We start from the raw sequence: 24,017 nt of genomic DNA, 5'->3' as shown, positions 1-24,017 counted from the left end.
AGGGGTGGAACGGTGTATTAAAAAAATCGTTCCTGTTCGGTACACATGTCACGGTTCGGTACACGTGTGTGCCGTTCGGTTTATGAGGTGTAACGTAGTGTAAGCCTCGTGAATGCTGTCCTTTCTTGTGTCTCAGCGCTACGTCTCAGCGCGTCAAATCCCGGCGCGCTGGGAGACTTGCTCCACGCGCTACGCAAGCTCTCGCTACGCAAGCTCTCGCTACGCAAGCTCTCGCTACGCCAGCTCTCGCCAGTGTAGAGACGGTTACAGGTTTGCATCCCGGCTGGGGCCTTTCTTTGTGGAGTTTGCATGTTCTCCCCGTGTCTGCGTGGGTTTTCTCCGGTTTCCTCCCACAGTCCAAAGACATGCTCGTGTTAGGTTAATTGAAGACTCTAAATTGCCCGTAGGTGTGAATGGTTGTCTGTCTCTGTTCGTCTCTATGTGCCCTGTGATAGACTGGCGTCCTGTCCAGGGTGGACCCCGTCTCACGCCCGATGTCAGCTGGGATCGACTCCAGCCCCCTGCGACCCGACAGGGACAAGCGGTTGAAGATGAATGAATGATGGTATAATTTGAATAAGTATTTCCCTGTAACAGAGCCTTATATATTTCTTTTTGTGTAAATTAATGTTTGGAGTGCTATCCTGATTTTTGCCACAAGGGGGCTGCAGACAGCTCTCCTTGTCTTTAGTCTGGACGAAGCGAGAGAAATAGACACACGGCACATCTCATAATTTTTTTGGTTAAGTTTCCACAGAACACTATTAATCTGGCTACAGGCCCTGATTATGAGGTTAGTGACAGTAGCACCGTACGTTCTTCTGCCCTCCAACACTCCTACTCTGCTTCTGATTGGCTAAACAATTTTGTTAGGTTGAAAGTGAGAGCTGCCATTGGAGCGTTAACTTTAACAATGAAAACCATAACCTTCATCTATAATGACGGTGCCGGAATACTATGTATGCTGCAACGTGGTAATGGCTAACTGGATATCAAAATGCAACCTCATGACATTTATTACAGTCAAGTAGAAAAAATAATATACATACTATTAGAGCTGCAAAAACAGTCAACTAAGTAATTAGTTCTCAACTTAAAAGGAATCACCAACTATGTTGATAATCAGTTTGAGTCATTGTCAAGAAAAAATAAAAAAATGATCTGATTCCAGCTTCTTAAAAGTGCATATTTTCTTGTTTTCTTTCCTCCTCCTGACAATAAACTGAATATCTTTGAGTTGTGGACAAAACAAGACATTTGAGGATGCCATCTTTGGCTTGAGGAAACACTGATCCACATATTTCACCATTTTCTCTTATTTTATAGACCAAACAACTGATCATTAATGGAGAAAATAATTATTGATACCAAAGAATGATGATCAGTTGCAGAAAAAGCACTCACCAATGTATCACCAATGTAATATTAAAGACATAACAGTGTAATTACAGTCAAAGGGGCGAAAAGATCCAAAGAGCCATCCACAACCAGACAACATTAAACGTATTGGTTCATCCTTCAGCTATTGTCAGAGATCTTCACCTTAATTAGCTCTTCAGACTATGACTGCATGATCCATTTCTTCATTTCTCACATTACACGCAAGTCATTATCAGAGGGAACCCACTTCAATTAGTGACTGTGGCTCTAAAAGTCTAGCCTTATTGACAAGGCAGCAAAAGTGTGTGTGTGTGTGGGGTGGAGGGGGGTGGGGGGTTAGAGGATCTGGACAATTGAAATGGAGAAAGCCAAAGTGCAACTGAAAATGATTAAAAAGAAAGGCTACTGAGATGAGGAGAGAGAAATAGAATACAGAGAGGAGAGGAGAAGAACGAGACGTGAAGATAAAGAAAGCCAACAAGAAAAGTCTGAAGGAAGACAGATAGACAGGCAGACACAGGGAGGAAGGGGGGGGTCTATAGCTGATAGAGGGAGCAGACCGCAGCAGAGCAGGGTAGCTCTCAGACGGCTGTCTAGACAGTGTCAGGGGAGGTGTTGCTGATTAATGACGCACCAAAAACCATCCACCCCCTGACACACACACACACACACACACACACACACACGCACACACACACACACGCGCACACACACACGCACACACGCACACTCACTCACACACACACACACACACACACACCTTCCATGCACCATCTATCAGCCACCCACTCTGCGTTTGTCTCTCAATGGCCTTTTCCAAATCTTTAACACCGACGCTGTTTTGACTTCCTTCTCCTGCCTTTTATTGTTTTCTCTCTCCATCCATCTTGCTAAGCAGTTCTCCTCTCTCTTTAGGAACTACTCAGGTCTCCAAATCTTGTAACAATCTACCAGAGGAAGAAAGAAAGGTTTGGTCCACCCAGCAGTGGATCAATTCAATTCAATTCAATTCAATTCAATTCAAAAAACTTTATTTGTCCCCGGGGGGCAATTCAGGGCACACAGAGCAGCAAATAACGACAGTGCAATTATACAAAAACATTTTAACCTAATACAAGAATAAAGTGTTCAATCACAAGGTAGATTCTTTCTTTCTCACAGACGTGAGCACTACATGGTTATTCTCTTACTAAGTTTCACTGTGCCTGTGGGTACTCCAAATGAAAGAAAATCTGGTGCACATGTTTTGGTGCAAACTTGCCCTGATGTCCACACCAAGTTGCCAAAGTGTGCACAATCTGACCACCTAAACTTCCCACACAGCTATGTATTACTGTCTCAATATTGCTATAATTGTTATCAATACTATCTGGTGATTGGTTGTGTTTTGGAGTCTTCTCTGAACGCTATGTTTCTAGTTTTCCCAGTGCATTTCCCACAACGACTAGGAAGCTCTTCCATCTGGCACTCCATTAAGCAAACAGATCACCACTCACTCACTGTGACAGTGAGTGAGAGTTTAGTTTGCGGCTCTGTGTGCATGAGTCTGAGAATTATGCCAATTTTGATTTGGATATACCCGCTGGCATTTACAAGCTTCAATTCCTGGATGATCAAATATTTACAAGCAACCAAAATGCAAATGTCAGGATCTTTGTCCCGTGATAGTATTCTTGTAACCACAAAACAATAATACGAGGGCCAGTCCTAAGAGCCGACTAAGAAACAAAGATCTGGAAAGAGATGCAGATTTTTTTTGTAACACAGCAAGTTGACTTTTTTCCCTCCATTTAATTCATTTCAGGTGCCATCTTTATAGTCTATATTTGATCTGATATTTGATGACATCGTCCAGCCCTACCCAACACCTGATATTTCTTGAGGCTTGTAACACTGTATTTAGCGGTGTACAGTTGGTGTTGAAAAGGCCTGTGAATGTTCTCATTCGTCCAGGTCATCGTTATCCTCAAAGCAATTTCAGTCAAAAGCAACTGGACTGGTTATTTGTCTAGGAAGACGTTTCACCTCTCATCCAAGAGGCTTCATCGGTTCATGTACTCATCTGACCAGGCTGGGACTGGTCCAACTAACTGGTGTGAGATCCAGGTATTTAACCTCTCACAAGGCCCATGATGTCACTGAAACCTTTTTGTGCTCAAAGTGCCAACGCCTGTCGTTAGAGTGGCAGTCGTTGGTGGGCAGTTGGTTTCGACTTCGTTAGTGCTCTATTGAGTCTGAACGACTGTCGTTGGGGTCACAGGAGGCCATGTGTGAACAGTTGTTCTTTGAGGTTAGATTGTTGAATCTCCTGGGAAGGGATGAAAGGGCTACATTGTAAATTGGACACAAGTGGTGTCTTAGACCTCCTCCTCTGTTTAGTGATGGTTTCTCTACTTTTACACGGATGGCTTCTTTTACTCCTCTTTCAAACCATCCGTCCTCTCTGTCCAAGATTTGGACATTGTTGTCATCAAAGGAGTGGGCTTTCTCTTTGAGGTGTAAGTGGACAGCTGAGTCTAGGCCTGAGGAGTTAGATCTCCTGTGTTGGGCCATGCGTTTATGCAGTGGTTGTTATGTTTCTCCATTGTAAAGATCTTTGCATTCCTCGTTGCATTGGACAGCATAATCCAGATTGCTTTTGTGGGTGTGTGGTGTTCTGTCCTTGGGATGTACCAGTCTCTGTCTGAGTGTGTTACCGGGTTTGACATACACAGGGATGCAGTGTTTGTTGAAGATCCTCCTGAGTTTCTCTGATACCCCAGCCACATACGGGATGACTATGTTGTTTCTCTTGTTATCTTTTTCTTTCTCAACCACTTTGGTTTTCTTTCTGGAAGCAGCTGCCGTTTTCACAAAGGTCCAGCTGGGGTAGCCACAAGTTGTGAGGGCGCCTCTCAGGTGCTTGCGTTCTTCCCCTTGGGCCTGTGAGCTGGAGGTTACGTTATCAGCTCTATGCTGCAGTGTTCTGATAACGCCAAGCTTGTGTTCCAAAGGGTGGTGAGAGTCAAACAGTAGATATTGATCAGTGTGATCAGGTTTTCTGTATACCCCAATGTGGAGGCTCCTGTCATTCTCCATATGGACGTCAGTCTAAGAAGGGCAAACTGTTGTCCTTGACTTCTTCTCTGGTGAACTTGATGTTTCTGTCCACAGAGTTTATATGTTCAGTTAAAGTTTGCACCTCTTTGGATTTGATCTTAACCCATGTGTCGTCCACATATCTGAACCAATGGCTTGGGGTTACTCCTTTGAAGGAGTTCAAAGCCTTGTCCTCTACCTCTACCTTACAGGCATGCTCCTGCAACATCTGACTCTTTCTACATTCATGTTTTTAATAATGGCTTGGATTAATATAGCGCCTTTCTCAGTACTCAAGGTGCTTTACAGAGTCCAGGTTCCATTCATTCACAGAGACATAAATGCTGGTGGTAAACTACGATAGTAGTCACAGCTGCCCTGATGGAAGTGTGGCTGCTAATCAGCGCCTATGGCCCCCGCCAACCACCTCTTCAAATATACAGCAGTCATACACATTCACACGAGGCAAGCTGGGTGAAGTGTCTTGCCCAAGGACATGACACATGTAGGGTAGGGCGGGGATCGAACCGCGGACATTGGGACTTGCGACTTGCTCTAAAAACTGAGCCACAGCCGCCCCAAGAGTAACACTTCCTCAGTGGTCCTAAGAGGTTGTTTATATCAAGTGCCGATATATCCCTGATTGGCAACGAGTCAAGTTGAAACCTGCAACTACTTGCACAGTGCAGGTCTGCAACATTCTGAAACCTGCCCGTTCAGACCAAGGGGACGAGACGGTGTATCATCTACATGGAAACGCCTCTCTGTTTTTCCGTTCTAATTTCAAGCTTTTTTTTGTAGCTGGATATAATTTGTAGCATTATAAAATATAAATGAGGACAGAGACAGTGAGATACTTTCTACAGCTGCATTTTTAGTAAAGATAAAACGGCAAAAATAACGTTTTATTTCCCTGATTTACTGCTTTGCCCCCTCCATATCTGCCTTTTCAACCAGCTGACAGTTTGTAAGTGACTTGACCAGCAGACTTTGCCAAGATTTAATTGGCTTTTGAAACAGGTGACGTGTGTTACGTTCTAACACCAGCTGCTGTCGATTTGACAAGCTGAGTCTTAGGAGACACCATCGGTCAGTTTGAGTCCAGATGAGACAAGTCAGTTTACACCACTACAACTTTGTCCTGCAACGTTCTAAAACCGTTTCGTCTCATCGGGGATCTTTGGTCCAAACTGGGCTTTAGAGTGAACAAGGCTTGGCTGGCTTGGGTTTAACTTGGCCCAGTGTGGTGGTGGTCTTACCTCCGAAGCGCCTTGTCGAGAGCTGCTGTCTGAAGGCCACAGACACCCATCCTACACATTGAGACAGACAAAAGAAGAGAGAATAAGGTTAAGATTTAAGATCCTTATTATACATGTCTAAAGCTTGTAAGCAATTTTGTGTTGAGCGTAAGAGCGATTTTCACATGTTCATTTTTTATTAACATGAGACCTTACTGTATCTTTACATATCAATCGTGGCAAAGTTTTCAGTTACTCTTTTGAAACTTTACTGTGCATTTGACAATGTGTTACATTCATGTTTAATGCTACTGATAAAGCTTTGCAGTCATTCTGCTTTGCTATTCATGTCTCTAATGGTTTGTGATACAAGACCATTAAGCTGACGATACAAAAAAAAAAAAAACTTAAAAAAACTTAATGAGGACACAAAAGATGAGACAAAATAGCTGAGAAAGGCCTGATTGCTTTAACCCAAAATGGTGCCTTTACGGCTCCTATCTTAAAAATAGGACGGATAAAGAGACAACAAAGAAACACAACTATCAAATAATTGTAACTGAGGCTTGTCTTCGTCTACATTTAACTTGAGGGTCTTTTCTAAGATGGCACAGTCAACAATATTTAGTGAAAAAGAGAAAGATGAAAAGGAGGACTGACATGCATAAATCCAGGAAGGGTATGTGTCTGGTGGGGGTAAAGGCCATTGGCTATTCTTTCAGATTGCACTTTCTCTCAGTGGGTCTTTGTCTGCTTGTTGGTTTCTAATGTTGCATTTATGTGATTTTACTACGTCTGTCCTGCATAATCTTTGTATTCATCAGACGGTACAGAGCACACAGTAAGAGGAGAGATGAGAAAGATGAGACGAGAGGTTATTAGTGGAATATAAATAATCTGTAATGGGACAACCAAGCAAACAAAAGCTTTTATCTGTTTTACAGATACTGATTTAAAGCTGAATATATCAATGGACCAATAATGTATGTGTCGTATTCTGTACCAGAGCCTGAATCTTGCAACGTGCAAGTGTGTGTGTGCGCGCGTGTGTGTTTGTGTTTGTCCTAAAGTGTCGACCTGTCAGTATAAGGACAGAGGAGCTTCTGTCTAGACAGCACTATAGTGAATTAAACATCAAGGCCTGACAGAGTCTGGCACTGAAGAAACCAATTCTGCAAGTTCACCTAACAGACTGGAGCAAAGCTGTTACCTCAGTGAAACTGGGACAGAGACTCCGACTGGGATAAAAGGATTTAATTTAGCTCAGTGCGGCTTTACTGGGAACAAACTGGTGAGCTATGTTTATCCTGCTTCAGAAATAAAGAAATGTACTGTCACAGTGACTACGCAGGGACATTCAGTGAGAACAGATGAATAGACACACACAGTTTTTCACTTACTATCCGTTTAGATCAAAATGTTATTGGCAAGGATACTGAATGAACAGCATTGCCAGAGCAACCAAATACAACCCAGTATCTTTTTGTTTGTGTGTGTGTCTCACGCGCACACACACACACACACACACACACACACACACACACACACACACACACACACACACACACACACACACACACACACACACACACACACACACACACACACACACACACACACACACACACACACACACACACACACACACACACACACACAGTGTTGCTGACCTGCTGCAGGGCATGGTCGTGCCTGCGGGCTTGGCTCTGCCTTGTTATGAAGGACCAGGTGGAGAGCTTGTAGTGGTTTAGCAGGCAGATGATCACCACCACCATCACTGTCATCACCACGATGATGATGACGATCTGAACAAACTCCAGTTCAGCTGCACAAACACAAAAGGAGAGAGGGAGTTATCATCAAACATGTACACCAGATGTGGGGGATAAAACAACTGCAATCCTTAGAAGAACACAAAAATGTAGATTTCTAACAATATCATGAAGTTTCAGAAAGCCTAATTCGGTCAGCATTTGACTGACACTGAACATGATGTTGACTCAACTATTCTTGTCCTGTAAACCTTAAGCTCAGTTCAGAACAAAGATTCGCAACGCAACGAAACTGTTTTAGAACGTTGCAGGTGAAAGTTGCAGCGGTGTGAACTGACTCGTCTTGTCTGGACTCAAACCGGCTGATGTTGTTGCCAGCAATTCTACTTGTCAAATCGCAGGCAGCTGGTTTAGAATATATCAAACGTGACCAGTTTCAACAGCCATTCAATCAACTAACGTGATTGTGAGTGTGAGAGAGTGAGAAAGAGAGAGAGAGAGAGAGCGAGAGAGAGAGAGAGGGAGGGTTGAGTGAGCAATACGATGAACAAGGAGATGGAGCGTCAACAGTAATCCAGAACAAAGCAGTAAATCAGGGAAATAAACAGTATTTTCTCTGTTTCATCTCTATAGAAATGCAGCTGTAGAAAGTATCTTACTGTCTCTGTCCTCATTTATATTTTATAATGATACAAATTATATCCAGCTATGAAAAAAGCCTGAAAAGTCGGAGGTTAGAACAGAAGTACAGAGAGGCGTTGCTATAGAGACGATCAATTGTCTCCTCCTTGGTCTTAACGGGCAGGTTTCAGAATGTTGCAGACCTGCACTGTGCAAGTATTTGCAAGTTTCAACTCGACTCGTTGCAAATCTTTGGTCTAAACTGGGCTTTATATACCCTAATATAACAGTTAAAATGTCTGCTACTAAATGTACCTTTTTGGTTGATTGTCTTCTCAACTGGGAAACCACATTTTAACTGGAAATGTTCAGATTTTTGAAGGAGGCAGATTCTCTGATTGTGCACTGTTCTGAGTGTTATACCGTGCGTTCACCAGCAGAGGGTAGCACAGGTCAAAGTCCACGAGTGAGTGTGAGCCTGACCGTCCTACAGCTTCAGCTTCAAATGACAAAAAAGTGTTGAGACTGTGGTGTCTGTCTCAACGTACAGGGGTTTCTTTGTGGAGATACTGAATAACCGCACGCACGCACGCACGCACGCACGCACGCACGCACGCACGCACGCACGCACGCACGCACGCACGCACGCACGCACACACGCACCACTGGGAGACAACGGTCACTGCCTTACAGTCACGTCTGCCTCATGGTTCCATTCTCCTCCCACTCTGTCTCTCTGAACCTTTCCTGCATCTCCACTTGACCCATCTCTCTTTTCATCTTTCCTCTAAATCAACAAATCCACTCTCGTCTTTCTCTCTCACAAGTCTCTTTATATATTCTCCCAACTCTTCCTGCCTTTATCATCTTTCTTCTTGCATTCCTCCCCCACCCATCATCATTGCCTCTCTGTCTGAGACTCTCGATTTGACCCTGTCTGTTCTTGGCACCCAGTCTGACCTCTGACTCACATCTTGCTCACTGCTGGACACTCACCCCGTTTGTGTGTGTATGTGTATGTGTATGTGTGTGTGTGTGTGTGTGTGTGTGTGTGTGTGTGTGTGTGTGTGTGTGTGTGTGTGTTTGTGTGTGTTTGTGTGTGTTTGTGTGTGTGTTTTTTTTCCCATAGTTTCCTCCACAAGTCTCTGCACAATGTTTTATTTTTTTGGATTGTATAACCCACAACGCATCTGGGAATCTGTGTTTGATACAATAGGGAGGAGATCAGGTTAAGCACTAAACCCGTATGTGAAAAATCCAAATGAAAGAATAAAGTGTTTGAGAAGAAACTGAGATTTGATTACCATTGGACAAAATACTTCTATAAATTTGTAACAAAATACAGTAACTTTTGTACTCTTAAGAAAAACTGTGAAGAACAAAACCTAAACCAGTAAAACTGAAACTCATCTCCTTAATGAAAGCAACAGCAACTAAAACACTGCACTACAGTGTCCATTTCTAGTGCAACACATTTCAAACAGAGTTTTTAAGTTATTCAGACTGAGGGAACAAAGTGCTGAATGTGAAGATAAAGTACCAAAATGGCCCCTAATAGCCCTCTGGCAATGTCATCAACTATGCATACTGTAAGAGGAAAGCCAAATTTCAGGGAGGGAGCGGGGGCTGAGGTGCAGTTACATTCCAGGAACAAGTGTTCTGAAAACACTTAGGTCGCTGTCACACCTATAGTTAAGTGGTCTCTAGGGGTGAAGTTGCACTATTGTTGCATTTTTCATTTAGTTTGGTTTCCTTTCACACTAAACTTTTTTTAGGGCTGCCCCCAAACAGTTGAACAAGTACTGGTCGACCAAAATATCATTAGCCGACAAAAATTCAAAGTCTATTGGTTGCAGGAAAAAAAAAACATTTGGAGTCGTGTCTTGTCAAAATTAAGTGAAAATCTATGTGACTGGCGACTGTCCTAAAAGGCTGGAGGGCTTTTGACTTGAAGGGCCAGATACAGGAAGTTGTGACACTTAGGGCGGACTCACACTGTCCTCCCGGACCGAGACCCGGACTTTAGGGTACTTGTCCCCCCTCCCTCTCCCCCCCGCGCCCCAGCCCCGTTTGTACTCACACTACCTGGGCCTCGGCCAATGCTTCTTGCTGTCCATACGTCATCACGCCATAACACGTCACACGCATTGATCGCGTGTGTGTGGCTTTGTTTACAAATCTTTCCATAGACCTCTGAGTTTTTGTGCGTCTTGTCGACTGTTTTTGAATATTTTCATCCGACCAAATCTGCAGTAAACACTCCACCTCCGCACCACACCAACATGAACCTTTCACCGCCATTGTTGTTGTTGTTAAATGTCCGCGCATGGTCCGTCCTTCTATTTACATGTCCGAACTTGCGGACATAACGATACTGCCGTAGGGCTCGTGCTCGTACACGTGCGCACGCTCGTGCTCGTACATGTGCAAACGGCTCCGCTAAAGCCCACCTATTTCAAGCGGGCCGTGGAGGGCCAGCTGGCCCCAGTTGAGCGCGGAGCGGTTGCGCTCACACTACTTAAAGGTACTAGGCTTTAGCTGAAAAACCGGTTTTGGCCGCGGCCAAAAGCACAGTGTGATCACGCTCTTAGAGCCTACTCACACTGTCCTTCTGGCCGGGGCCAAAACCATTTTTTCAGCTAAAGCCTACTACCTTTAAGCAGTGTGAGTGCACCCGCTCCATGCACAACTGCAGCCAGCGGGCTGTCCACGGCCCGCTTGAGAGAGTTGGGCTTTAGCGGAGCCGTTTGCACATGTACGAGCACGAGCGTGCGCACGTGTACGAGCACGAACCCTACGGCAGTAGCGTTATGTCCGCCATGTTCGGACATGTAAATAGAAGGACGGACCATGCGCGGACATTTAACAACAACAACAATGGCAGTGAAAGGTTCACGTTGGTGTGATGCGGAGGTGGAGTGTTTACTGCAGATTTGGTCGGATGAAAATATTCAAAAACAGTCGACAAGACGCACAAAAACTCCGAGGTCTGTGGAAAGATTTGTAAACAAAGCCACACACACGCGATCAATGCGTGTGACGTGTTACGGCGTGATGGCGTATGGACAGCAAGAAGCATTGGCCGGCCCTGGCAGTGTGAGTACGAACGGGGCTGGGGCGCGGGGGGGAGAGGGAGGGGGGACAAGTACCCTAAAGTCCGGGTCGCGGTCCGGAAGGACAGTGTGAGTACGCTCTTAGTAACCTTAGACGAACATGACCTACCACCATAAATGTGTAAGTAACGTTAGACGAACATGACCTACCACCTTAAAACATCTAAGTAATGAAAGCCTAGCTACCTCCCCATGGTGGCCCAAAGTTTGAAAGCAGAGATAAATAAAAATTTTTTTGTCTTAAATAATTTGTCAAGATCCTTTTCCAAATGTCAAGCGAACTAAACATTGTAACAGTCGGTGTCCACGGTCAATCCCCACATGGATAAATGAATCAGTGTTAAAAGGTGTTACAAATCACCAGACAGAAGGACCAGAATTATACAGCAATAATCAGAGCCACAATGCAAACTCAATTTAAATCAGTGTATTACACAATGAGCTACACTCGGCATCAGAAAATATCAGAAAAGGTCCAAATAATGTTCTCCAACAGAAACAGTCCAAAGTTAAACCAAAAATCATTTTATGATCTCAAGCACAACAAACTAAAGAAAGAATTTCAGTTTGCTTAATTCTGTTTAGTTGTCTTTTTTGTAGGAGTGAATCATCTTCTCAAACAAAATAATAAAGGATCTCTGATAAGTTTCAGTTTTGTGTTTCCTGTAAGGAGTGGAGCATCTTCCCAAACAATTTAACAAACGATCTTTGAACAAGTGAATCTCCAACACTGTCAGAGTTTTCTGAGAATTGTAAACATGCAGCCATGTAGAGACAGAATGTACAGTGGGTACGGAAAGTATTCAGACCCCCTTAAATTTTTTACTCTTTGTTAAATTGCAGCCATGTGCTAAAATCATTTAAGTTCATTTTTTTCCTCATTAATGTACACACAGCACCCCATATTGACAGAAAAACACAGAATTGTAGACATTTTTACAGATTTATTAAAAAAGAAAAACTGAAATATCACATGGACATAAGTATTCAGACCCTTTGCTCAGTATTGAGTGGAAGCACCCTTTTGAGCTAATACAGCCGTGAGTCTTCTTGGGAATGATGCAACTAGTTTTTCACACCTGGATTTGGGGATCCTCTGCCATTCCTCCTTGCAGATCCTCTCCAGTTCTGTCAGGTTGGATGGTGAACGTTGGTGGACAGCCATTTTGAGGTCTCTCCAGAGATGCTCAATTGGGTTCAAGTCAGGGCTCTGGCTGGGCCATTCAAGAACAGTCACAGAGTTGTTCCGAAGCCACTCCTTCGTCATTTTAGCTGTGTGCTTAGGGTCATTGTCTTGTTGGAAGGTGAACCGTCGGCCCAGTCTGAGGTCCATAGCACTCTGGAAAAGGTTTTCGTCCAGGATATCTCTGTACTTGGCCGCATTCATCTTTCCTTCAATTGCAACCAGTCGTCCTGTCCCTGCAGCTGCAAAACACCCCCACAGCATGATGCTCCCACCACCACACTTGACTGTAGGGATGGTGTTGGGCAGGTGATGAGCGGTGCCTGGTTTTCTCCACACATACCGCTTAGAATTAAGGCCAAAAAGTTCTATCTTTGTCTCATCAGACCAGAGAATCTTATTTATCATAGTCTGGGAGTCCTTCATGTGTTTTTTGGCAAATTCTATGCAGGCTTTCATGTGTCTTACTCTGAGGAGAGGCTTCCGTCGGGCCACTCTGCCATAAAGCCCTGACTGGTGGAGGGCTGCAGTGATGGTTGACTTTCTTGAACTTTCTCCCATCTCCTCACTGCATCTCTGGAGTTCAGCCACTGTGATCTTTGGGTTCTTCTTTACCTCTCTCACCAAGGCTCTTCTCCCCCGATTGCTCAGTTTGGTTGGACGGCCAGCTCTTGGAAGAGTTCTTGTCATCCCATACGTCTTCCATTTAAGGATTATGGAGGCCACTGTGCTCTTGGGAACTTTAAGTGCAGCAGAAATTTTTTTGTGTGCCTTGCCACAATTCTGTCTCTGAGCTCTTCAGGCAGTTCCTTCGACCTCATGATTCTCATCTGCTCTGACATGCACTGTGAGCTGTAAGGTCTTATATAGACAGGTGTGTGGCTTCCTTAATCAAGTCCAATCATTAGAATTAAACACAGCTGGACTCCAATGAAGGTGTAGAACCATCTCATGGATGATCAGAAGAAATGGACAGTACCTGAGGTAAATATACAAGTGTCACAGCAAAGGGTCTGAATACTTATGTCCATGTGATATTTCAGTTTTTCTTTTTTAATAAATCTGTAAAAATGTCTACAATTCTGTGTTTTTCTGTCAATATGGGGTGCTGTGTGTACATTAAAAGGAAAAAAAATGAACTTAAATGATTTTAGCACATGGCTGCAATTTAACAAAGAGTAAAACATTTAAGGGGGTCTGAATACTTTCCGTACCCACTGTACATGCTGTCGTGTAAATAAGATAAATAACATAAGGCTGTTTAGTTCATTTACTAAAAGAAAAAGGTATAGTGCTGTTCTATAGGAAAGGGATCCTTAAAGGACTACTCTTGGGATCTGACGCCATTCAGAAAATACAATTACATAAAATCAACGTCACTTAAGGGGCGCGGGGGATGCTGTTGGAGGGGCGCAGCGCCCCCCTAATATAATGGTAGGGGAAACACTATTATGGTTAACCTAGCAACCTGCTTGTGAGCTGAAAAGGTGAAATAATGGCAACATTTATCAAATTTTTATCAATTTGGACGTGAGCGGGAGCTACGATCAAATCTTACGCCTGGTCTGAGATCGTGTACGCACATTTCAGCCTGTGTATTTGCGGTGCAGCACAGCAAAATCTGGCTGAAAATAATTAACAAACCTCAGCTGTTATTAAGCATAAGCAGTCACATATTAAGAACAGATCAAAACGGATTCTTAAATCGAATTAAAAAAATAAAAATTGTGGTTGGAGCAGTTGATTGTACTCATGTGCGTCTGAAGGCACCATCCATGAATGATTACGCATTCATCAATCGCAAAAACTACCACTCAATAAATGTATAGGTGATTTGTGATGCCAAGCTGTCGCTTTTAAATGTGGTGGTCGGTTGGCCAGGGGACACACGACCCTTTTATATTTCAAAACAGCTCGGCTCCAGCCCCCCGGAACCCCGACAGGGACAAGCAGTTGAAGATGAATGAATGAATTAATGTGTTGGCGCGCGGCTGCAGGAAGGCGCACTGCAGAGCCAAAGTCATCCCCTCGGTAAGTCGCTACTATTGCATTAAATCAAACAAGGTATCCGATGATTAACATTTTGGTATGGTTTTTCTAGGTGACAAAGGTTATCCTCTACGGAATACCTAATAACCCCGCTGGCAAACCCTGCTACAGAGCAGGAGCGCAGGTTCAGCAGTGCGCACACACGCACACGGGTCACAGTGGAGCGCTGCTTCGGGTTGACTGCCTCCGTTATTCTTTTCCATACAGCGTTTTTATGGGCCCCTTTTATTCCACTCTTAAGACTGCCAAAAAGCACATCTTTATTTTGCTCCATGTCGGATGTCAGGATGCCCATCTGTGTGTCTGAAAAGTTTCTTTTCTTACCAGTGTTTCTACTCTCCACGTTTGACCTCAGTGGGCAAGGCCAGGAATATTTAAGGGCGTAACATGTTAATGACGATCAAATTCAGCCGCCGCATTTATCAAGGCCAGCTCATTCGTACGCTGAGATTGGTCAGATACAAATGTATCATAAATCACACGTGAGTCCTGTCTTACGACCAATTCTGCGCTCAGATCTGCGCCCGTTTTCACGCAAGATTGATAAATGAGGGCCAGTGATTATTAAGACCTGGCTGGGTACTATGGTTTGTGTTTATTAGAATAAAATTTCCAAGCCCTTCAGCTATCCGGAGCTACTGCAACCATCGCCAGCCAAACAACTGGTTTTTGTTGCACTTCCTATATTTGGTCCGATTTGCTTTCACACCTCAAACAGACCGCACCAGCGTTCACTTGCAAGCAAACCGAGACCCACATTTTCAGGTGGACCAGAGTTAACTTGCTTGGTCTACACAGACTTTGTTTGAGCTTTGACACCACCCAAAACCAACCGGACTGTCCATGGAAACGGACAAGGATTTGTTTAAATCGGAGCAAACTGTTAAGGTATAAAAAGCCCTTAGACCTTAGTTTCCTCAGGTCTGGTGAACCCCTATATCACTAATTCCCAATTTTGTTTTCTTGTGAACCTTTAAAGCCGAGAGATGACCTCCTGTTAAGAGCCACTGATGAATCAATGTAGATGAAAAGCCAGGGGATCAAAATTATTACAAGTGATCCTAAAATGAATATGAATATCTCTACAAAATTTCACAGAAATCCATCCAATCTTTGTGGAGACTTTTCACTCCAAACTATAGGTTTCAACCTCTTGGTGGCACAGGAGTAAAAGTCAGGTGATCACCAAAGAACCAATTGAAGTTCGGAGTCAAAGCCCTAGACTGCATGAGGCTCTTCAGCCACTTATCAGTGGCTCCCTGTAGCGTTGCCAAAAAATAACATGGAAATAAATAATGTGGTTTTTGTTTGTTTTTTAGCACAGTGGGCTATCTTTCAAAGGGAACACATGTTGTCTTGGTGTTCAAGGTGATACTGTGACACTGATAAAAAAAAAAGGTAATTATAAGGGGAAAATAGAGTTGAGAAGAGAATTGATTCTGCATAGACAGATTCATCTGCTCTCACTGCCAACGATGATGGCTTACCTGTATGCTTGATATGTGGTGAGAAATTAGCAAACAACAACAAAAAAAAAAGTATTTATCTTTTGATAGTAAAGGTTGTTCCTAGGTTGGGAGCCACAGCTCTCTACGAAAAGAAAAAAATGTGTGTGAAAAGATGTTATGTTTTCTTGGCCAACTGTCTCATTTAGGAGCTTGAGCAACTACCAGCCCAGGCCTGTTTGCTCACCACATCAGCCACAGGGAGGAGACTGGGGGAGGATTTCATTCAGAAAGTCTTCTGGGAAACCAAGTCAACCAGGCCCTTCTGTAAGCCTACCAGATAAATACCACATATGCTGCCTTCTGTTGTTGTGAAAGCTACTCAAACCAGACGTCCAACTCAAAACTGTCTTTTGATGTACAGGCAGGGATGTTTTTAATGTTCAAGCAAAATAAAAGTCAAGCAGCTACTGTTAATGGTCTCTCCTCAGACATCAACATCAAACATCAACATCATCATCATCAAAAGGTAGGAAGGATGTGTGGGTAGGAGGAGAGAAGAGAGGAAGGGAAGAGAGGAAGGGAAGAGAAGAGGCCTACCCTACCTGAACCCCAGTATCCAAACAGCTCAGAGGCTCCAGAACTCTAACGCAGGCCAGAGATCAGTGTAGGGGTGCAATCTGCATTACCAGCACCAGTCTGATGTTATTACAACCATAATCCACTTGTCAAAACAATATCAGCCTGGCGTCTGCGGCACCCTTATTCCTTCAGCAGGATGAGTCATTTGCATTGCAAGCCAGCCGTCCCATCGCCCATCACTTTATTCTGTTGTGGTGAAAAGAGAGGCTATTGAGTTTATCTAAATCATGTTAAAGTGACTGAGACAACACCATTACACTGCTCTTTCTAACATCTGCGCACACATTGGTGACAACTTGGAAACACCCACATATTTCCTGAGGAGTTTGCTAGACCAAAAGACAAACATAACAATGGTTTAGGGATGGGGACGAGAAGTTAATTCCAAGATTGAGGGATCGCTGAAGGATCAATTCCTAGAGGACCAATCGAGTACTTGTTTTTTCCAAATCTATTTTTAGAATGCAATGCATCTTCCTGCAGGAATAATGATACACAGCCGACCAACACCTAATGTTATTCCCAATCAAAACAGTCACAATTACACTTTAGGGATTGATTTTTCACAACCACAACTTCAAAACATTGTTTCCTTACAAAATGTATTTAAATTAGCATTCTCATTCTGTTAACGATCAGTCTGCTGGCAAAGAGGTGGCAGGGATCAGCGGGTGCTGCTTTGACACAATGCTCAGTTTTTTGTCCCCGTGCCTGTTGGACTTCCACCACTCCAGTGGGTTGTTCTGAGGACCAATGCATGGCTCACTCAAACGAGCTTCTAGCTCGTTGACATCCATATTTTCAAACTAGTCCTGTCCGAAGAGGGTGTCCAGTGCCTCGACAACATGCAATACCTATCAGCTTGCATTTTTTTTAATGCAAGACACTGCCCCCTGTCGCACTGCAAAACAGGTGAAGCAGTTCCTTGAAGCTAAGAATATTGAAACAATGAAATGTCCAGCCCAGAGTCCAGATCTAAACCCCATAGAGAATCTCTGGAAAATCCTTGGTGACAAAGTAATGTCTAAGAAACCCACTCCAGTTAGTTAACTGTGGAAGAGACTGAGTCAGAATGGACCAAGATCAAAGCAGAGCAGTGTGAGAAACTAGTGATGTCCTGTGGGCGCAGATGTGCTGAGGTCATTCAAAGCTGTGGCCTCTACACTTCCTGTTCATTTTTGAATCCTAGAGAAGAAAATATTGTTGAAATCTTCTCTTCTGACGCAATGGTTACTGTTCTCTCATTTTGATGACTTTTCTTTTTCCTTTTTTTTTGTTTTTACAAAATAAATGCTTTTGTTGAAGTGTCTTGGTTATTTTAAAAAAAGCATGTTAGTACAGCAGTGGTATAGACACAGCTGATATCCTATCAAATACTGAACAATAAAAAATAACAGTATTTTCAAATAAATCTAGAATAAAACTTTGTTCTCTAATTTTGAGCTCCACTGATTAGGCTCACTGAACACTTTTCCATAGGAATACTTGCTTTCTACGAGCAATTCACTAGTCTACTGTAAATCATTTAAATACTTCTGCTCCGTAATAATTAAATATGGAAATTAAGGTATGTGTAGTGCTAAGTCGCATGCAGGTGGGAAGAAGTGTACTTTTTTATTTTGAAGCCATTGGTCAAAGGCTGATGAAGCTTTGCTCATCTCATTTGGACTTAGACAGTTTGTTCTCCTGCTGTTGTAAGCACATTCAAGTAAGTAAATGATATGTAAGGTAACTTTGGCTTCTACCTGATGCTGAGAGGTACAGTGTCCATGGAAGTCATGATACCCTTTTGAAATAGTCCCATTTTTGTTTTACAGTCTAAAATGTATAAAATTTATAACATATATATATATATATTTTTTCCCAGTGTGATTTACACATTTTGCCTTACAACATTCAAGTAATTTTTTTTCTTCTAAATTTCTGAAGATTTATGAAAAATGAAAAACCTAGACTAGCAAGGTGGGAAAAGGGATGAGTCCCTTTAGAATAACCATTCTAAACATTCTCAGGTTTAACCAATCACCTTCCAGATCACACACCAAGTTAACTGGCCTCCACCTGACATCAACTCTGGTGTTTTTGATTTTACTTCAGAATAAAATCAGCTGTTCCTTTGATTTTACCTCAGAATAAAATCAGCTGTTCCTTTGACTTTACTTCAGAATAAAATCAGCTGAGCTTCATCTTCTTCGCTGTGATGTCCTGGGGTGCAGGCACCAAAGCAAAAGTCGCAAACCGACTAAACAAACTTATAAAGAAGGCAGGGTCTGTTGTTGTCTCTAAGCTTGTCACCCTGGAGGAGGTGGTGGAGCACAGGATGCTGGCAAAACTGCTGGTGATCATGGACAATTGCTCTCACCCCCTCCATGAAACCCTGGACAAGCTTAAGAGCAGCTTCAGCAACAGATTCATTCAACCTCGCTGCCTCAAAGAACGGCACAGGAAACCATTCCTACCTGCTGCCATCAGACTCTTCAACGCTTCACAGCAACGCTCAGGAAACACACTCACATAATTTAAGTGAATTATATCTTAAATCCTACCACTGTATTAAAAATGCACCTTTCTTTCTTAATCTTGCACCTTAAAATCCACTTAGTTCCATTCTGCCCAGTATTTAATATTTTTTAATATTTATCTGGATCTTCTTGTATATTGTATATAGTGTTTTAAATTGCGATACTTTACTCTTATTGTATTTTATATTTTGTATTTCTGATTGTACCGCTGCTACGATGACCTAATTTCCCCTCGGGGAAGACGTTTGATAATAACTTGAAGGCAGACACATCTGGCTGTAGATATTCTGACTGATATATTCAGGATTATGCTCGATTTTGATGTATATTTCAGTATTTGATATATTTTATTGTATTATAGTCATGTATTTTGATGTATATTTGCTGTTTTCATTTGTTATTTGATATATTTTATTGTATTATAGTCATGTATTTTGATGTATATTTGCTGTTTTCACTTGTTATTTAATATATTTTATTGTATTATAGTCATGTATTTTGATGTATATTTGCTGTTTTCACTTGTTATTTAATATATTTTATTGTATTATAGTCATGTATTTTGATTTATATTTGCTGTTTTCACTTGTTATTTGATATATTTTATTGTATTATAGTCATGTATTTTGATGTATATTTGCTGTTTTCACTTGTTATTTAATATATTTGTATTGTATTATAGTCATGTATTTTGTATTGGCTGCTCATTCTGTTTGTCAGAAACGTCATCAGTCGTGCTGCTGTCTGTCTCAGGACACTCTGAAAAAAGAGATGTTTAATGTCAGTGAGCTCTTCCTGTTAAATAAATAAAAATCCTCCAGCCTCTCAAACGCCGTGTGATGGTTGAAGCTAAGAACGCAGAAACATTAACATTATGTGGTCAACAATAAACCTGTATCGTAAAGTTGCCTTTAACTGACATTAATAATTAACAAGTATTCCTCTCAGTTATACAGCGTTAGTAGCAGATGGAGGCAGCACCGGCAAGATAACACTTTTCAAAAATATGGAATTTAATGAACGCCAATCTAAATGTTAACCTCTCACAAAGCTAACATTAGTAACAAGCTAACGTTGATAGTTTATGCAGCACAGACACAGACGTTGCATTCTGTGATTCTTTTGTTTCTGTGCCTAAAGTTATTAAAGCCAAACTATATAACAAACGGTAATGGAATCTCAAGTCCCCATCTCTGCTGGACAGACAGCTAGAGATGCTCTACAGCGACACTAGCAGCTGGCCGACCTAATAGCTCTTCCTGCAAAGCCAACGGGGAGGAAATGGGCAGCGAGCAGAGTGCCAGGGGGGTTTGGATGGGACTTAAAGTATCGATACTTGTCGCCAAAAAATCGATACTTTCTGTGGAAACCAAATATCGATTTATATCGCAGAATCGATAAAATCCTACAGCCCTAATTATTATTATCATTATTGCCATGGTCTGCAGCACCAATAAACTTTGCAAAATTTTTATTTTCCTTTGTTGTTCCTTTCTTTTCACCTTTATCACTGAAGTGCCTATGGCATATGACAGAGATAAACCAGTCTATGAGATAAACTCATAAAGATCAGAGAAGGAAGCACGGACATCAGAGAAGGAAGTTCAGCAGACACTGATAATTCTGACCACACAGTCAACCAAGCTCCACCAAACGTGAGACCTGAGACTGTTGTGCCCACATCTTTGCAGACCTCGCTCCATATCATACATCCTAGATCGGGCGCTGACAGTGCATGTTGTAACATTAAAAACGACAATTAATTAATCTCAGCCCGATTTGTCAGTTGTATTCTGAACTGAATATTAATCTAAATAATAAATTGTCGCGGAAACAGCCTCTTCCAGGCAATCAGATCTATGAATGGAATAGATGTAGAAACCAAAGCTGGGTTTGTAAAGGACATAAAGAAAACATGTAGCATTAGCTAACGTTAGCATGTTAGAAACTTTGACATCTTTAGTCTTCAATTTCATCTTTTCATAGATGATGATAAAAGGCCAACCTGTCGGATCGCTAGGGAAACTATGAGAAGCTAGCTTTGGATTTGTAGCGGGATCATTTGAGCAGTTAATTGCAAGTAAGTGCTTGATATTCCTAATTGTTGACATAATGTTACAGTACAGTAACTGATGAACGTTGGGCAAGGGAGCGTTTAGTCCGAAATGGCGGACATATTGTTAGTGCGCCCTCTGGTGACAGTTTCACACAAAAACACGAGAGTGTCGCCTCTTATTATTACAACCTCTTTGGCAAAGCTGTTGTTGCAAATGCTATTATTTTTTAAGGAATGCATGTCTATAAGTAAACAGCTATATTTGAATTTAATTTGTAATATTTCGACTGGAGAACCTTTATAAAAACTGTTGTTGATTCATGTGGAAAAAACGTTTAATATTACGATGTTAATCGCACATAGCCTATGGCATACGTCTATGGCATTTACAATGTTAAGTTAGCATTCATGCTAATCATAATTTTTCGTAACTATTAATAAAAGAAAACCGTAGCACAGGCTATTATTACAATGTTGTGTACACATTATAATTTGTGCAGAAATTCAAAATTAAATACAGCAGCTGAACTAGGTGAAATACATCTATACAGCTGAGTCTTTGCTTGCTCCATGTTGTTGCTGGGGTTGACTTTGAGTCAACTGGCATGCTGCTCACATCGCAAATTAATATAATGGAAGGATCCATGGATCAGGCAAACAATCCGAGTCCCGATTTAGCTAATTTGTCAATATCAGGGCCAATAGCCGATCTTAATATTGGATCGGTGCTTCCCTAGTTCAGACAGACGAGAGATATTAATAAATAGATATAATAATAATAACATTGAGATATTTTAGATATCTCGTCATTTTGCTGCAGACATTTATCATTGGAAAGCCATACTACACTGTATCCATTAAAATAAGTTACAGTACGATACTGTTCTATGAGTTATAAACATTGTTACTGTAACAGTTATAAACTCTAATCTCTAACATACATAGAACTATCTGCCTCTGTCTACTATACCCTGCTAGCTCAGCAACAGTGTTAATGCATGGTTCCCTAAAACTTGGACAAACTCGCACTGTACAAATGCATTCATACTGGCAACAAGAAATAGCTAATGCTGAAAGAAACACAATTCTGTTACCAATGAGGGCGTCCAGACTTACCCTGTTGGACCCTGAAATGTAAATCAGGCTAACAGCTATCTATGGAGACATCTTACACTCAGCTGGGGCCTCTGACATTGTTATTGCCCAATAAACTTAACTTCTGAGCTTGGATGACCTTACAGTTCTGTGAGAAAACCAGGCCTAACTGGTTTAGTTTGTCCACAGGAGTAGTCTTTTCCCCAAAACCACAAGATATATTCCACAGTTCAGGTTTGAAAGTGGATGTATACTGACAGTAGAGCTGGAGCGTGGAGGGAACAGCTCGCTAGCTGTTTGCTAATTCAGAAGAGGAGAGCTACTCCCACCAGCAGAGGAAATGCCTTTTCTCTCAGACTAGAGACACTGAGCTTCAGCTGTTATGAATCCTATCTTGCAGTCATAGCAGCACACAGCCCCAAGGCTTAAGCTGCAGTTTATCAAATTGCTGCAACAGATGCCCATCAGTAAAAATGCAGCCTGACTGGGCGCTGCTCTGGGAGATTACAGGGCAGCAGAAAACAGACGGAAATGACTGCGAAAAGACTGCATAGGTTTCCCTAAAAATAAATGTTTGGCAATATTCGGAGGCAGCAGGTGAGATGCCTTTTTTATTTTACCTTGCCAAGCTGAGCTAAACAAACCCTCCAGGTGATTTTTAAAGATTTTTTGGAGAGCTTTATTTGCATTTATTTGACATTACAGCTGAAGGTTGATAGGAAACTTGGGAGAGAGCAGCGAAAGGTTTGCATGTCAGAGTCGAACCTGAGCTACTGCAGTGAGAACTTACCCTCCTCCAGATGACTTTTAGCTCTGTGCTAATTTCCTGTTCCCTACTGCACTCCAGAGCTCAATCTCAGTCATGAAAAAAAATCCATCCTATAATCACACCGGGCATTTTACTGTGAAATGCAGCACTTCCTCCACGACTGATAGAGGAAATGCTGCAAGTACTGCCGAATTGTGCTGGTCCCAAAGTTCCAAGCACTCAATCTGTGGGTTAACTTTAACATGTATATCTAGAAACTGAAAACATGTATTATAATACATGTTGAAGTAAAATAAAAAAGACAGAAAGACCGAAATAAAGGACCCTTTCTTTGCTCCAACTCGCTCATCCTTCTCCTGCTACCCAGAGAGCTCAAACCCAGCTAGCGGCCTGCTGAGTTTACAGCCTGCTGCCCACCACACTGGAGACACACACAGACACACAGACACACACACAGGCCTGTCTGCTGCCACTGCCGTTGCTATGGTAATCCTTGGGCACGATGCCGTGATCAACAAGGCCTGAAGCTGCTGGGGCGCCATTGCAGTGACCCTGCTGGCACACACACACAAACATGCACGCACGCACACAGTGGAAGAAAGATAGGAGACAAGGAGGAAGAGGAAGCGAATACACACACTCAAACATCAAAAGAGTGGCACAGTTAGAAGGAAGGAGAGAGAGTTCAGTAATGCAGACACACACACACACACACACACACACACACACACACACACACACACACACACACACACACACACACACACACACACACACACACACACACACACACACACACACACACACACACACACACACACACACACACACACACACACACACACACACACACACACACACACACACACACACACACACACACACACACACACACCTCCCTTGGGAGATGTAAAGTCTAGATCGCTGGTATCAGCCTGGCAGAAACAGTCTCTCAACCCCACTGTGTGTGTATGTGTGTGTGTGTGTGTGTGTGTGTGTGTGTGTGTGTGTGTGTGTGTGTGTCTGTGTGTGTGACGCAGCATGTAGTAGATAG

General features: G+C 42.4%; 1 protein-coding gene across 2 annotated transcripts in view; it reads right to left on the bottom strand.

Annotated features, from left to right (window-relative positions):
• LOC310950217 (low-density lipoprotein receptor class A domain-containing protein 4-like) overlaps positions 1-24,017 on the bottom strand; it is a gene marked incomplete at its 5' end in the record, with an annotated part of 390,135 nt that overhangs the window by 3,436 nt on the left and 362,682 nt on the right. For both annotated transcript variants that reach the window (XM_083917902.1, XM_083917903.1), the window contains 2 exons: positions 5,718-5,768; positions 7,367-7,521. In XM_083917902.1, the coding sequence (XP_083774028.1) occupies positions 5,718-5,768; positions 7,367-7,521 (206 nt within the window). The remainder of the gene's footprint in view (positions 1-5,717; positions 5,769-7,366; positions 7,522-24,017) is intronic.

This window comes from Echiichthys vipera (assembly GCF_963691815.1).
Source record: "Echiichthys vipera genome assembly, chromosome: 8".
Classification (NCBI taxonomy): Eukaryota; Metazoa; Chordata; class Actinopteri; order Perciformes; family Trachinidae; genus Echiichthys; species Echiichthys vipera.
Note: the sequence above shows the minus strand (reverse complement) of the source record. Positions and strands in the feature narration are given on the sequence as shown.